Here is a 16,271-nt window from a genome sequence, read left to right as displayed (position 1 = left end):
ACGTTTGCCGCCGCTGCTGCTGCTGCTGCTGTTGTTGTTGCTGTTGCTGTTGTTGCTGCTGTTGCTACTGTTGCTGCTGTGGCTTCTTGCTGCCGCTCTATTTGCACAACTGTTGCCAACTGTTGACTTGCAGCTGTTGCCTCGCTCTGCTGCTGCTGCTGTTGTTGTTGCTGCTGCTGTTGCTGTTGCTGCTGCTGCTGCTGAAGCTGCTCTGGCTGATTGAAATTAGTTAGCTTCAATGTTGTTGTGGGCAGCGGTGAGGTTTTTCTCTTGATTGACGCAATTTTAATGGCTATTGATGTGCACGTTGATTGTGAATTAATTTAACGCCTCTTTGCACAGCGCTGCTTCTCACTTTTCAAGCCCTTTTTTACTCTGCGTCTCTCTATCTTTCTCGCTCTCTAGATTTGCCGACGACTGTCAGTTTTGCTTATTTGGCGCCTGTTTTTCCTACGCCTTTTGCCTTTCGTATTAAGTTTATTTTCTTACGCTTTTTTTATAATTACAACGACCAGAACTTGAATTTGCCCTATGTATTTAATTCGTTTTACTTTTTACTTTATGTTTTAAAAACATTTACTAATTACTTTTTGCTTTTTATTTTTTTTTTTCCTTTTCTAACACTGAACACTTAAGAGTTTTTTATGCAAGTTGAAAATGTTTATAACAATTACATTGACTTAAGCACACTGAGACTTTAAGATGCAAAATTTTTGTATTTATATTTTAAGCTAAGCTTTTACTTTGCGCTAATTTAATATTTTGTTTTAGTTATTTACTAGTTTTTATTTAATTTGTTTTTTAAATTTTCTAGTTTCTTTTTTTTTAGTTTTTTACTCACAATTTGCGCTATTTTTTAAACACTTTATTTTTAAGTTTTTGAATTCTTTTTTTATTGTCTGTTTTTACGCACAAAATTTTTTAACACTCAAGTCTTGATTTAATTTTGATTAATTTATGCAATTAATTAATTAATTTAACTTTTTGCTTGTCTTTCACTTAAATATTTTTATTTAAATAATACTGCAGTTTTTGGTGTTTATTTCGCTTTTAATTTAATTTTTTGAAAACGTTTTTTTAGCTTGTTCTTAAATTTTTTGAGAGTTTAAAACTCGTTTGGATTTTTTTTATTTTTTAATCAATTTTATCTTTGCAAGACAAGTGTGTGCTTGAATTTTCGCTTTCCGCACTTTTGGTTGTATTTGAAATACGATTTAGCTTCTCTTTATATAGGGACTTTAGACCTTTAGCCAATTTCTTGTTGCTAGCTTTGAGCAGTTGTTTGTTTTACGCTAATTAGTTGTAGCACCGAACCGACTCGTGTAAATAATACTGTTGGTTTGTTGTTGTTGTTTTTGTTGTCGATTTCCCAGACAACGGTAAACACTCACGAGTGCATTCACTTTACTCAAAAATCTCGCTTTCCTTTGGACAGAATGTACTCACAGTAGTAACAACGCGTTGAATATATATATATCTATATATATAGTTGAATATTACGTATACGCACGAAAACTATTATATTGAATTTAAATTAAATTTATTTGCCTTTTTTTTATTATTTATTTATTTAATTTTTGGGCTCGGCGCTAACACAAAATGGCGACTACTTGTCGGAACTTCACGTGATGCTGTGACAGGGCGAACTGCTGGATCAGTTGGGTCTGCTTGGATTGGCCTGACTTGACTGACTTGGCTTGGCTTGGCTTGGCTTGGCGTGGCTTGGCTGGGCTTTGGCTTGGCTTCAGCTTCGGCTCGGCTTTGCTTGGCTTTGCTTGGCTTGGCTGCTGCTGGTCGTGCTGGCTGGTCGCTTTCCGTTTGCGAAAATGAGGAAAAGGCGTTTAACTTAACTTGACAATCGTCGAATGGATTCTGAATTTCTCATTGAGTAAGGTTGCATGTTCAACTTGAGGCCAGCATTTGGCAGCCAGTCGGCGCCAGCGTTCGGCTAAACACGATGACACATTCGTGCCAGCCGGCAAAGTGTCTCTAAAGGACTTTGCAGAATCCACAAGCTGGCGCATGCGTTGCACGCAACGGGCGTGTTGCAGGACAAACGCGTCCAGCCAGCCCCTCATTCAGCGCTGCACACACACACACACACACACACACACACACACACACGGCGTTCGCAGCGACTCCTTGCGGAGTGCGAATGCGGCTGGTATTCTCGAGGAGTTCGGGCAACACGTTTTTGGTTTCCTTTACGTACATTCGGTCCAGCCCCGTGGGGCGTAACCAATTGAAATGCATCTCAGCCTACGCGAGCCGCAATTACCTTAACAACTTTGCGTTTGGTAATTGTCAACATTGAATTTAATCAGAAATTACGACGTGCCACGCAGTCCGCCAACCCCCACTCCCCTCTCCCTTCACCCAACAACCGACTACCGGCTACCTAGCTGCCCAATCAAATATAAATTTGGTATATTTTCTTGAACAAGTTGTAAGTCAAACATTCCGAGTGTACAATCAAGTTTCAACAGCAACAATTTTGGTTGAAAACTCAAACAAGAGTTGCGCCTCGAAAATGAGGCTGGCGAAAAAGGCATGCAACACGGCGGGAAGAGTAGGTAAAAATCATTTTTTAGGCAGCCTATGGACATATTTTACACAAAAATAGGCACATACTGAGTTAAAAGTAAGCGACATAGATCCTTAACTGTTTTCGATTTAAGAACTTTATGTATGGTCACAAATATCTTCCATTAGCTGACGAATATATTTCACATGATCTTTTTATATCCTGCCCCCATTGAAAGTGGGTAAAAGGGTATAATGGGTTTGTGCAAATGTATGTAACAGGTAGAAGAAAGCATCTACGACACCGTTAAGTTTATATGTACTATGTTCTTGATGAGCATCAATAGCTGGGTCAATATAGGCATGTCCGTCTGCCTGTTCTAGTGTCCGTCCATCTGTCCGTATGAATGAACACAGTCGATCTTAGAACCTATAAGAGCTAGAGTCTTTAACGTACGTAGGTTCTCGACTACGGGCTTGTATCCGATCATCGATAACTTCCCCCGTTGCCAAGTAATCGATAAAAATCGCTATCGAAATGCTGTGTTTTGAGCCAGTCTCTTTGGTTTTGATGGCTAGAGGCACCAAAATTGACATATAGCTGCTGGAGTAGTAGATCAAATATATTTCGTTTTATAGCAACCGCCACGCCCTTCCCCTAGTGCGAGCTGCATTTATTGTTGGTAAAAGTAGGTTGAGGGCATCCCTTATGTTTTATTATTAAATTTCTTCAAGGCCTGGTTGCTCGAGTAGTAAAAGTGCAGAAATGTTTTATAGCTAGAAGAAATGGCAGCAGGTTGAAATAGGCGCCCATCGAGAACTAAGCTGATGGCCTAATCCTCTTTTGGGATGCCATTTACTCCGACTATGAACAATAATTGCAAATTCAATAGCTTCAAATGGTTAAATAAAAGATAGTTTATAATCCATTGTGTTCTAGTTTTATGCTTCTTTAACTTTCCAATTATTCATCAAATTACACAAGCCACGACTATACATGTTTTTTATAGATTTCAAATACCAAGTGCCTTTTAGTTTTATCGTTCAAGGCACATACGCGAAATCGTCCTAAACTCATTTTATAGGACTATGCAAATAAATCTGTAAGAAAGTCTTCAGCTGAGCTTTGTTATGATGAATTAATTATTTACACATAATTATTACAAATAGGTTAAACTATTAACCCTATTTCAAATTTCTCATAAAGCACCCAAGGCCTAGATACTGCTAGCTGTGAAGCTTTAAGAACTCAATTCAGTACTCAGAATCATATATGAGTATAGATATATATTATATATATATATATAGAGATATATCTACATATAGTGAATGCTCAGGCCAGTGAAAAACTTCAGCGCTGACTAAGCGCGAATGTTTACAATTCTGTATTTTATTTACGTGTTTTTTTACATTTATTTTATTTATTTTTTTGATGTGGTCGGCATTGTTGTTGTTGTTTGTTGTTGTTGTTGGTAGTATGCTGAAAGCTATTTAAATGGAACGCTCATGAAAAGCAAAAGCAACGCCGTGCGGCCATTAGAGGATGCCAAACAGACGTCGCCACAAAGCGAAGCAAGCAGCAGAGCTGAGCTGACAACGTGGCCGGTGGCAGAGTGGCAAAGGGAGTGCAGGACAAATGGTGAGGCAGGCGTAGGGGGCGGGGGCGGGCCATTGCCTAAAAACGCAGTCAGAGTTGGGCACCGCATTGTGCGGCAACATTACTGAATAGTTTATTATACAGATATACGCAGGTAAAGACGTAGTAACATGAGAGGGGAAGGGGGCTACATAGTGGGGTTGGGGTGGAGGGGGCTCAGCTTACAAATGTAAAACTGGCTTTGTGCGTTTTGGCCATTTGCAGTGCGACGCAAATGCATAAAAGATGCCAGCATTATGCAATGAAATCTGCGCAGAAATTAGGCAAACAGCAAAAAAAATAAGTAATGGCAGAAAGGAAGAGACCTTTGGATTTATTTGAGTAATGATTGCAGGTAAGCGGCAGCTGGCTAAGATTAGGCAGACTGTGGCCTGCAAGTGTCGGAAATTGATATGCTGCGCTTGTTTGTATATGTGTGTGTGTGTTGGTGTGTGTGAGTGTGTGTGTGGCAGCTGAGCATAGAAAATCGTATCATGGTCGTAGCAAGCGGCAGCAGCAGCAATTTTCCAGTCAACTGGGCCAACGCTGCGTATGACACATGTCGATTGCAATGTGGCGCCCCCTTGCGACCGAGAGCCGCAAGTGGTGCGCCCCCTATCAGAAGTCTGAAATCAGTTAAAGGCAAAAGATGGGTGCCGAAGCGATTTGAATGAATGAGTGAATGCGACTGAATGAATGAGTGACTGCGCGGTTGCCAGCTTGATTGCTTGATTGATGCACTGATGCATTTGATTAATCGATTGACTGATTGATTGATTCATTGTGGCGCTGATTGCGTACAGGCGCCCATTTAATATGTTTTGTACGCAGCTATCAATAGTTAACCCGATTTCACATTACGACCCATTTATGACCAAGCGAACCGTTTAAATCAATGTTGTGTTCCGGACTCAAATGAGGTAGTCAGAGAGCCGAGGAACTAGCTAGAATAAAGGCACAAGTCCGAATCGATTTTGTAGGGAAATGAATAGAACAAGAAAGTGCATTGGAATTTGTGCACGAAAAAAATGAAACTAAATTATTTTATAAATGATGTAAAAGAAAATATGTGGAACAGGTTAAATGAAGCCACAAAAAAACCCTTTGTGGCAACAAGAATAGCAAATGTTTATATGAATTGATGAATAATTGATCCAATGAATTGATCGATAACAAAACTAAAAGCAACCTCTCAATATGTTATTCGATAACAGAGAGCACACTTATTCTATATAGAAACTTAAATCGTATCACTTACATTTGCATAATTCTGTGATCGCGGCATCTGCGGCGGTAATTGCTGTGAATTCGGTGGCGCCCTCATGTGGCCAGATGCACCACCGCCATGTCCGGGTCCACCCCCTGTCGACTGCTGCTGATGGGGCCCGCCCATTGGCTGTTGCTGTTGCTGCTGATGCGGCGGCGGCGCTGGACTGTAGCGTGGATGCATTGCAAGTGCTGCTGTTCTTTCTTCTTCTTTCAAATTCACGCGCAACGAATCAACTGCAAAGCAAATGACATATTAAACATGGCTGATAAGCAAAACAAGTGATTAAAGAAAGTGAAAACCGCAAAGCCAATGGCTGCGTATAACAGTTGGAAGCAAACGCATTGATAAGTATGACACTTTGGTAAGAATTCTTTAGTACTAAATGCGGCTGCACAGCGGCAACACTGTCACCAAAATGTGCTCTCCAAACAAAAGGTATGCACATGTGTTTATTCGTTCATAAATATGTTTGCATACAGTTAGTTAGTTTTATAACTGTGCTTTTTAGTTCGCGCACTTTTTAATGCACTTTTCGCTTAGCATATCAACAACATGCTTTTGGCAGCATTTCTGCTTGCGCATCGGCAACACTAGCTGTTATATTTTATTGCACTTTCTGCACGCGCTTCTGCCTGTGCAGTCGCCAGAGCGAGAACTTCTGACCAGATCATCTGGTCTCTGTCTAATTTGGAATTAATTGCAGGCGGCAACTATGTTGCAATACTTGGTTTGCATGCAGCATGTGTAGAATTTTATAATGCATATCGTTTGCTGTTGTTATACGTATGCCTCACACACACACACACACACACGCCTGAGTGACCAAAGTTGCGAATTAAAAATAGCACACAGCCAAGTTGTATTTTTATGGGGCCAGACAACCGCCACACACACACACGCACACACATGTAAACAAATGGCCCAGACGTTGACCGGCAAAGCGTAATGATAAAAAAACCAACAATTATTTTCATTGAAAATGCAAAAAAAAAACTATGTGCTTTGTATTTCTTCCGTATGGCAACTTTATTAATTGGTTGCTTACACTGCGCGAGACACTTTCGTTGTTGCTTAAGTTATGTTTGTTATTATTACTGTTGCTTATTAAAATACGAACTGCAGTACGCCAAAAGGACAATGACAGCAACGCAGCGAGCAAGAGCGAGACAGAGTGATGCAGTGAGCGTGAGAGCGCTTTTCTGACAGCTGCAGCTGAACTGAACGAGAGCGCACGAGAGACAGCGAGAGAATGAGAGCGGACGCCGGCAAAGCAAAAATAAAGAGAAACAGAAGCATGCACAACAAGTGAAACACACGCCTGACTTTGCTTTATGGCGCATTTGATAAGATTTCTGTGTTAAAAATAGCCAAACAATTTGTTTTGGCAAATCGTACGTCAAAAATTGAAAATAAAAAAAACATCACAAACATTTCCACACACACATTAATCAAGTCCAACAAGCAATCTTGCATGACTGTCAAGCAGTTGTACAGTGTCTGCAGCGCCCAAAGTCAGAGAGCGTCCCTGTGATTTGTTGTTGCTTTCCGATTGTTTTCATGTCTGTTTTCGTTGTTGCTTTGCGCTGCTTATTTTGTATTTTATGCAATTTCCAATTCACAAACAGAAAAATAAAATAAAACAAAAAAACCTTAACTAACTATTGCTGTCGAGTGCAATGACATGCGATAACAACAACGATAGCAACAAATTCGAATTCGCTTTCAATTAGCTGAAAGCTGTAAATTTTGTTATTGCGGCCGCTGCGAAATTGTGTTACGACAGCGACGTCGACTGAGTTGCTGGGCGCGGGGGCGGGGTGGCGTATGCAGGGCTGGGTTGGGTTGGGGTATGCTTACTATTGAATGTCAGCTGTGCGGCTGCTCTTGTTGCACGTTATAAGTTGATTACGATTACGAGATTGCGATTTTGCTCACATACGCACACAGGTACACACTCGCGCGCGCACTACACACACACACACACACACGCGCGTTATCACACAGAGTAACAAAAACTGAGAAATAACGACTCGACCGCACTTTGCACTAGACACGCGCCTCTTCTGAGCTGTTGCTGCTTGTTGAATGTTGATTGTTGTTATTGTTGCTGTTGGTGGTGAAATTTGGTGTTTTGTTTTCGGTGCGGGTGCGTAATGAATTTTTATTTATGCAAAATTTACAACGACTAAATACCTTGCGCAGCGAGCGAGCGAAAAAAAGCGCAACACACACAAACCGACAGCGGCGACAGCGAAACGAAATGTATGCGAAAAGGTGGTGGATGAGAAATTGGCAAAAGCAAACAGCCGCAGCAAAAGAGAGCGCCACACTGAGCACTGTGAGCGCAAGCAAAGACAAAATTGTGTTTGCATTCGTGCTCTTTGCTTACAAGCTGTTCGCGGTCTCGCGCTCGCCCACTCTCGAACGCTCTCTCTCTCTCTTTCTGGCTCGCACCACAGCTGTGGGGCCGGCACCCGGCAAAAGCAGCAGTTTTGCTTTGCCGCTGTGCACTTGCAGTAGTTGTTGTTGTTCTTGTTGTTTTGAAAAGGCAATCGGCGCAAATAGAAATTTAAATAATTCAACAAATAGAAATAGAAACTTGCTGCGCTGCGCTGATTAAGTGCACATGTTTGTATCTATAAACACGGATGTAAACATGTATGTACATATCTGCATATAACTGTGCATGGCTGCTTATGCTAAACACTTCAGCTTTGTACAATTAGGTTGCGTAGCAGCTAGCTTTTGACTGACGCAAAACACTTGGCGGCTGTTTGCGCTATATTTAAATATGAATATGCAAATTTTAATTAATTAACTAACTAATTTAACTAATCTTAGTCGTTTCTTCTAAAAGTTTCGAGCTGTTATACTTAGCTATAATTAAATACTTCTTGAATATAACAGTTTCTTGGAATATGCATATCACTGTCAATCATCTTCAGCTGTATTTAGGCATGTTTTTTCTCATTCGGCTTTCATTGTTTGCATTTGCCATCTGTTTGCCCATTACGCAAATACATTCCTATAAAAAGAGGACAAACACGCTCGTCACATTTCTTCGAAACTGTTGAGCCAGCAGCTCGGTGACATTTTGAAATATTTAAATAAAATTAATATTCTCAACAAGTGCGCGACATAAAAGTGCGACACCCACACATGAGCATTATCCCGGTTTCGCATAGGGGCCCCGCCGCCCCCCTTTTTACAGTCCCGCACGACTCGCACCCACGGCTTTGGCACATAACAAAGGACTAAAGGACTAAACAAATGATGCATGACGACAACAAGCAAAAAAAAAAGTGACACCCACTCGCAAACACGCACACACGCACGCACACACACAGTGTGTAAACAATGCTCTCTGCATATGCCTACAACAATAAATTACAACAACAATGGCGGCAGCGAAATTTGAAGAATGAACAAAATGAGCAAACAGCAGCACAAACATAAGAAGAAGCAGAGGACAAGGCGACACACGAAATGGAATGGAACAGAGTGAGAGCGAGAGAGAGAGAGAGAGAGAGAGAGAGAGAGAGCGAGAAGAGACATGCAAAGAATTTAAATTTATACAAAATATGCAAATTTAATGACACTATCTTGATATGCAAATGCCAAACGGCAGCAAAATACAAGAAAAATGGCGCACAACCAAAAAGCGAAGGGGCAGAAGAATAGAACAAAATGGAGCAAGAAATCAAAAATGCCAATACTCACACATACAGACACACACATACACACACACTCACAGACACAGCCTCTCTAGCACACAATGGAAACACTTTCGCTAAAACGCATGAAAAATAACATATTATGGAAATGCTAAGGGCCACGTGCACGTTGACTGGAGAGTAGGAGAGGGAGAGGGAGGGGAGCTGCTGGCAACTGCGCCTCTTCGGCCAAAATGGCGACGCGTTGGCATTTTCATTAAGTTTGGCACCATTTTTTTTCCTCTTTTGCCCCTCCCCTTGGCTTGCTGGAAGCACATTCTTGTCGCGCTGAGAGACAGGAGGCAGCCTGCTACGTGACCGTAAGCAATTTACGGTGTTGTAGCAGGGAGCTACCCCCTCCCCCCTCACAAACACACACACACACAACTAGCGGACACTGCGTAATCGCATCAGAAAAGTGAAATGTCAGCTGTTTTGCAGCGTCGCCTTTCCATCATCTTCCTTTGGCCAAGCTGAGGCAGCTGAAGATGCTCAGGCAACTGCCTGGAATGCCAACTAGTTACAAAAATAGTTTTCTAAACAACGGAATGCACGGCCGGAATGCAGTGTCCAACCGGACAACGAAGCGCGTGATGGCGCGTGATCCAACTATAATTTATGGCGTTGGCTTGCCCCGTGAGTGAGAGCGAGATGGCGAGAGTGTATGAGTAAATAAAATAGTGCAAGTTCAGCTGATGGCGTGTGGGAGTGAGCGGGAGAGCTGCACCACTTACCTGAACAACTGTTTTAATGTGCAAAATGGCGCATAAAACAGTTAAAGTGCAAATGCAGCTGGATTTGCTAGTTGTTTTACGGTAATTATGAGGTGCTATGCAACAAAAGAGTGGAAGTGGACATGATAAAAAATTGAGAAAATATGATCACAAAGTTGTTACAAAGAGAAGAAGATCTCTTTAATCCAAAGAAAACCTATTTTCAGGGGCAACCCTTTTAAAATATTTGAGCACATAAGAACTTATTGATCTTATTATAGAAATTGAAAATATCTTTTTAATCTGAAGAAAATGTATTTTTGCAAACTATTTATATATTACCATGATCTCAGAAGCTACAAGAGTTAGAGCTACAAAATTTTGAATGCGGGTGCTTAAATACCTAACAATATTCCAACAAATGAATGTATACACTTACAGTTTATCCACATAGTATAAATATGTACCTGTATTAAATACTTTGAAGCCGTATAAAATTGATCATCATATGTGCCATAATTATGCGTGCACATTCGAGAAATGCAACTGACTTCCCGAGCATAATTATCCCAACTAATTCCCGTGCATTACTCAAATAACCGTTGAGTGTTAGCGCAAAATTAATTTGCTCACATAGAAAGTGACTTAGATATCATATGGGCCGGGAAGGGGGTCGGGGATGGGGTTTGGGGCTTATTGATGTTGATGTTTCATATGCCAATGGCTTCCGCAACATTTCCCCCGTCGCGCATTCACGCGTAATTACCTCAACAGCAGCAAGTGCAAGCACACGAAGAAGAAGAAGAAGAAGCAGTAGAAGTGGGAGCAGCCGGAAGGACAAGCAGCAACGGGACTCGGAAGCTGCCGCTGGCAGCGGGACGAAAGCCAAAATGGCGTCGTCGCCAAGACATCGTTAAATTAAATCTATTGTCGGCGCATTCAATGTGCATATAAATCATTTATGGCCTTTTCAGGCGATGCAGACACGCAGAACGATGGGACGGGGGGCCGGGCAGAGAATGAGTGTGAAATGTAGACATTACAACAATTTATTATTTAATTATCTATGCCGCAAAATTTTCATACACAGCGCCACAGAAATCCGAACAGCGATAACTCAACCCACAGACAACAAAAACAACAACGACAACGACGTCAACAACAACAACGACGACAAGCAGGAACCACAGAAAATACATTAATGGCCAAGAGGAATGAGGAGCGACGGGAGAAACATCCACAGAGCATTTTCATAAAATTTGATTACAGTGAATGCGTAAAGTTTACGACCAAGTAAAGGGAATTAACTCGCAAGTGGCAAACTCTTAGGCCACATATGCATGCCACATATGTACATATGTATGCCAGCTGCTGTGGTTTCTCCGGCTCCAACCGACCCGGCCGCACATTATAATCCATTAGGAGTACAATTTTTTGGCCAACGCCTCTGCGACTGATCATAATTTGGCTTTTATTTAAGCCTCAAGTTGACGATTATGATATTTATACGTATGTATATACTGAGCCTTGCTGGGCCAATTTGAAAGGTCGCTAGGGGCGTGGTCAGTGCCCAACAGATTTCCAGCTGATTGCCCCAAATACGTGCAATATTAAATTAAAAAAAAAAAGGAAAAGAGGGAGAGAGGGAGAAAGAAATGGCAAAAACTGTTGCGCTTTTTTTTTTGGGCAACTTTTTAGCTGGGCTTTGATTGATGGCTGACGGGTTGTGGCAAGGGGTGGCAAGGGGCGGCACGGGCTGGAGTTGGGCGTAAAACTCTGCACAAATGTTGCCACATCAAAAATGCACGGGCCAAAATAAACAAGTTGCTGTCTGTTGTTGCTTTTCTTTTAGCCATAAGGCTGAATGGGCCAAGAATTTCTGCTGCTGTTTCTGCCTGGACGAAGTTTTGCCCAAAAATCAAAGTCCTGAGTGAGTGATTGGCCTAGGCACAACGAGCAGCAGCAGCAGCGGCAGCAACAACAAAGCCGCTCAAGACATGATATAATATCCAAACTTATCAGTAAAGTAAAGGCTACAATTTCCGAGTAATTGAGTGGCTGGTGTAGAGGGGGGAGGGAGGGAATGCGCCGGGGCGTGTTACTGAAGGCCAACAAGTTGACGGGCTTTGCATAATTTTATTCAATTTGACGGCAGAGTTCATTAAATTTCAACATGAATTTGAATGTACATCGATCATTCAGCACAGGACAGCGCAAAATGTCCAAAAGGATAATAAGTGAGCATATTAAAGGAGCAGCCAATAACAAAAGGATTGCCCAGTTGAATAGACAAGGTTTTCGGGTAAACTTATCAAAAAAGGATTTCACTAGAGTTAACATTGTTAAGCTGAAATATTCATATATAGTGAAATGTTGTTATTGATAATGCATTAATAATAAATATAATTCACGCTTTCAATATAAATTGACTCCTAGACATCAACTCCGCATAAATACTCATTTATTTTATATTGCCTGTTACCATACAGGGCGTATGAGCTATTTTTAAATTGAATCCCTAATAAGCCCTAAAAGTGAATAGTTGCAGATTTTGTAAGTATCAAATATAAAGCATTTAGTTTATAATCATGCTATTATACCCAAATATTTTATTTTCCAAATCATATTCAGGCATCCATCCACCATTTGTATTTAATGCCAAATTCCACTTGTTCCACAATTGTTTGAACGTTTTAATTAAACAGCCAGATTCTCGACTAAATCAGACGCTAAGCCGCTTATAACTCTATTCTGCTGAAGGGCATGCAAATTTTAATATATATCTCAATCAGCTGGGATAGCAATGCGTATACGTGTATTAGTTTTATGTTAATTTAAATATGATATAGTATTAAAAGCCAGTTTAACCTGTTCGTATTAAAGATTTCTATATTTTAAAACTGTGAACCCAACCACGGACCTCTAAGCCTAAAATTGTGCTGAGAGGCTATAGGTGCTTAAATCTCTTAATATTATTAAACGAAATAAAAGAAATTGTAATTTAGAATTCAATTGTATTAAATATTTTGTAACCAAATTATTTGCTTCAAAAGGCATTTTAATAAAACAATATAATATAAATATTTATTAAATTAAAAGAATTAAAAAAATAGATTCAAGGGCATTTAAATAAAATAATATATAACTAAGATAGATAATATTTAAATATATATTACCTTGCCTGTTTAGGTTATTTTTCTTTATTTGAATTCAACGAATTAAAAAAAACTATTATTTAGAATGCTTGGGTTTTCAAACAAATCTGTTTTCAATGATTTAAAAAGCCAGGGCTTCCAGCTATAAGTAATAAATGAAATACATTAATATATTGTTTCTAATTTTTTATATCTTGACTAATTCTCTGCTAGTAACTAGATCTTGATTAAGACCTAACATTGTACTTTAACCATAATTTGTAACAAATATTACAGAAGAGTATTTAAGCAGCGACATGCGAAAATGCACTCTGCATTCGGGAATTGCATTGTGCTGCAGCTGAAACTGTTCGAATTTGGATGTTTAAAAGGCCCCCCTCGCTTTTACACACTTTTCTGCTGCTTGCCGCACGCAACAATATGCAGTTGTAAGTTAAAGGACCGAAAACTGAGCGGCCAAGCTGTCGCATTTGACAATCTAATCAGCTTTGGTATTAATCCTTGGCCACAGCAGCCGCCGCAGCCGCCGCAGCAGCCGACGCAGCAGCCGCAAGCCGCAATCATTCGCTGAGGCAGCCAATATGCCCCTCGTCCAGCCCCACTGCCTTTTTGCCGTTACCCACCCGCACTTGCTGGGCAATATTTGCGGTCGTATTTCTATTATCTTTCGTTCGAGTTCGAGCGGCGCACAGAAACGACTTTGAAATTGCCGCAACAGAGGAGACCCAAAATGCTGTTGCTCCAGTGCTCGACCGCAATGCTGAGTGCCCGAGTGCTGGGCCACAACAGGACCTGCGCTAACGAGCTTTAAACCGCGCCAACAGCTGTGCGAACAAAGGCCTCCATTGTCCTTTTGCCAGCCGGGCTGGCCCCGCAGCCGGGCGCTGTGTTCGCTTAGATAAGCAGTGGGAAATAAAACCCTTTTTTATTTTGTCTTTTCTTTGACAGAGAACAACAAGTACTCAAGTGTCTACAGTTGTCCTTTTATTTTTTTCCCTTCTCTTTTTTTTTGGCTGCTTACAAGTAGGTCCTGAAATTGAATTATACTTGCAGACGCTTTGATTTCAACGGCGCGACGTCCACTGAGCTGTGGCATTAATCGTAGCATACTTATATGGGCCGGGCGAGATTTCGATTAGCCTGCTTCCGGGCTGCTTCGGCTTAATCGCATTATTAATAAGCATTCATTAGGCTGGCGATTCAGTCGTGGTACATAAATAAAATGCCATCTATTATATACAAACGATTGCATTCTGCCCCACAATAGCGCGCTCCCGGTTGATCGCTTGATTTATTAAATTTATCAAAAAAGAGAAAACCAAAAAATAACTCGAATCGGCAAAGGATACGACAGCCACTTAGCTCTGGGAATTGGGCGTGGGTGGTTGGCTGGGCGGAGCATATTTAAAGCCAACTGCGTTTATCACGCACCACAGGACATTGCCCATTCACCTTGGCGTACGTCCCGCCATTGCCCAGCCCCCCCCTTCAAAGACGCTCGCTTGGCTGCACAGCAAATGTTCCATGCCAGAAAACGCTTCACATAATAATGTGGCCGAAAAGACCATGCGAAGAGAGACAGAGAGAGAGAGAGAGAGAGAGAGCGAGATGGCGGGAGACTAGGCATCTTACTGGCCAGGACCTGTAGGTCCTGCGCTGGCTATCAATGTGCCAGCCCTATATCGGCATTATAAATAATGACAGTTTAAAGCCAGTCCCGAATGAAACTAACCAAGTTCAAGTGTTTAGTTGGCCTCTGTCATGCCATGTTTGGGAGCATCTTTGTCTTTGGGTTTATTTAGAGAGCTGTCATCTTGCAAGCCGCTTTCCCACAGGACGCAGCAGCTACCACTTTGGGTGTTAAGCATTTTTGACAGCACATTCGTGTAATTCAAAGCCTCAGCAACAACAACAACAACTATAATAAGCCCTGCGTTGCTGTTTATTCCCAAACCATTTAGTTGTCGGCTTTGTCAGTGCTTAACGCAATTCCTGTGCATGTGTCCTGTGACAAGACATCATCGTCGTCCCTTTTAGTTGCTGAAATTAAATATTGCGCTCTGCAAAAATGTGGCAGAACTTGTTAAACTAATTGAGCGTCGCTAATTGAAGAGCACAATTCGCAATTTACTGGAAGGTTAGTTTTATAATTACACAATAAAAAAAGGATTTTTGAAGTTTTAAAAAGCATTTATATTAAGTTGCCAAAGCGCCAGCTGGCTTTTAATTATTACTTGTAACTCAAAAGCTGGTCACACTGGCCAAGGGGATGGTAATATAACAGACGGGGACTGGGATGAACGGATATGGACGTATCTTATATACTAAGGCCCATCTTTTCATCAAATGAAGTACATATTAAATAAGATTAAATAACCTTGCTCAGATGTTGCTTTACTTAACGTTTTTTACAAATGTTCTCTTTCCGATCTTATCCTTTATAATATAGTAATCCGATTCGATATGTTTTTACGGATATGGAGAAAACTGAGGCTAATCAACTGATGATACTGATCAAGAATATATACACTATATGACAAAGATTTGATACGTTATACGATTGTATAAGCTATAATATAATTGTATATTCAGTGTGCCCGTTTGCCCACCTAGCCGCCTTCCAGTGTGCCCATATCTCAGCAAAAGCTCATTAAATCAAAGTACATTTTTAAAGTAGCAGCATCTGATTTTAAACATTTTTGCGCTCAAACAGTTAATAATAACGTCAGCTACAATTTATTTCGCATTTACCTTTGCCTGTCCACCCTGTGTTCTTACCTCCATTTTTCCAAAAAGTATGCAGCAATAATTTTTGTGCTTTTCTCAGGCACTTATCAACACGTTAGCAGAACACAAAACAGTCGCAATTAGCAACAGAAGTGCAGCAAAGGCGAAAACAATTAATGATGAAATATTAAATAGTGAAGCAGGCGGCAAAAACAACAACAGAAACAACAATGAAATAAATGATGCAAACAAAAAAATTGTAACAACTGCAACAAGGACAACAAAACGTTGCCCGTAATTCAGCAAAACTGAAATTTCGTTCGATAACAATTGCAACAACAACCGAAACAACAACAGCAACAACAATGACGACAATAAATGGCAACAACAACAGCAACAACAAACAGCAAATAGTCGTTGCATGTACAACGTCGACGTCGACGACGACGCCAGCGTCAGCGTCGGCAGCGTTGTTGACGTCGTTTAGTTGAATTTCATTTCACAGTTGTTGGCTGCATTTTCCGCCATTTGGTT

General features: G+C 40.9%; 1 protein-coding gene across 4 annotated transcripts in view; it reads right to left on the bottom strand.

Annotated features, from left to right (window-relative positions):
• Nucleotides 1-7,664, bottom strand: part of shep (alan shepard) — a 156,209-nt gene extending 148,545 nt beyond the window's left edge. Inside the window, exons 1-2 of one of the 4 annotated variants that reach the window (XM_064691508.1) lie at nucleotides 7,287-7,664; nucleotides 5,418-5,662 (exon numbers count right to left, since the gene is read on the bottom strand). In XM_064691508.1, the coding sequence (XP_064547578.1) occupies nucleotides 5,418-5,609 (192 nt within the window). In that variant the 5' untranslated portion in view covers nucleotides 5,610-5,662; nucleotides 7,287-7,664. The remainder of the gene's footprint in view (nucleotides 1-5,417; nucleotides 5,663-7,286) is intronic. The other 3 variants (XM_064691502.1, XM_064691500.1, XM_064691505.1) reach the window with 3 other exon arrangements.
• Nucleotides 7,665-16,271: the final 8,607 nt, after the last annotated feature.

This window comes from Drosophila montana, unplaced genomic scaffold (assembly GCF_035044405.1).
Source record: "Drosophila montana isolate Dmon_TW-CO22-7 unplaced genomic scaffold, ASM3504440v1 contig_3438_1, whole genome shotgun sequence".
In the NCBI taxonomy this organism is placed as follows: Eukaryota; Metazoa; Arthropoda; class Insecta; order Diptera; family Drosophilidae; genus Drosophila; species Drosophila montana.
Note: the sequence above shows the minus strand (reverse complement) of the source record. Positions and strands in the feature narration are given on the sequence as shown.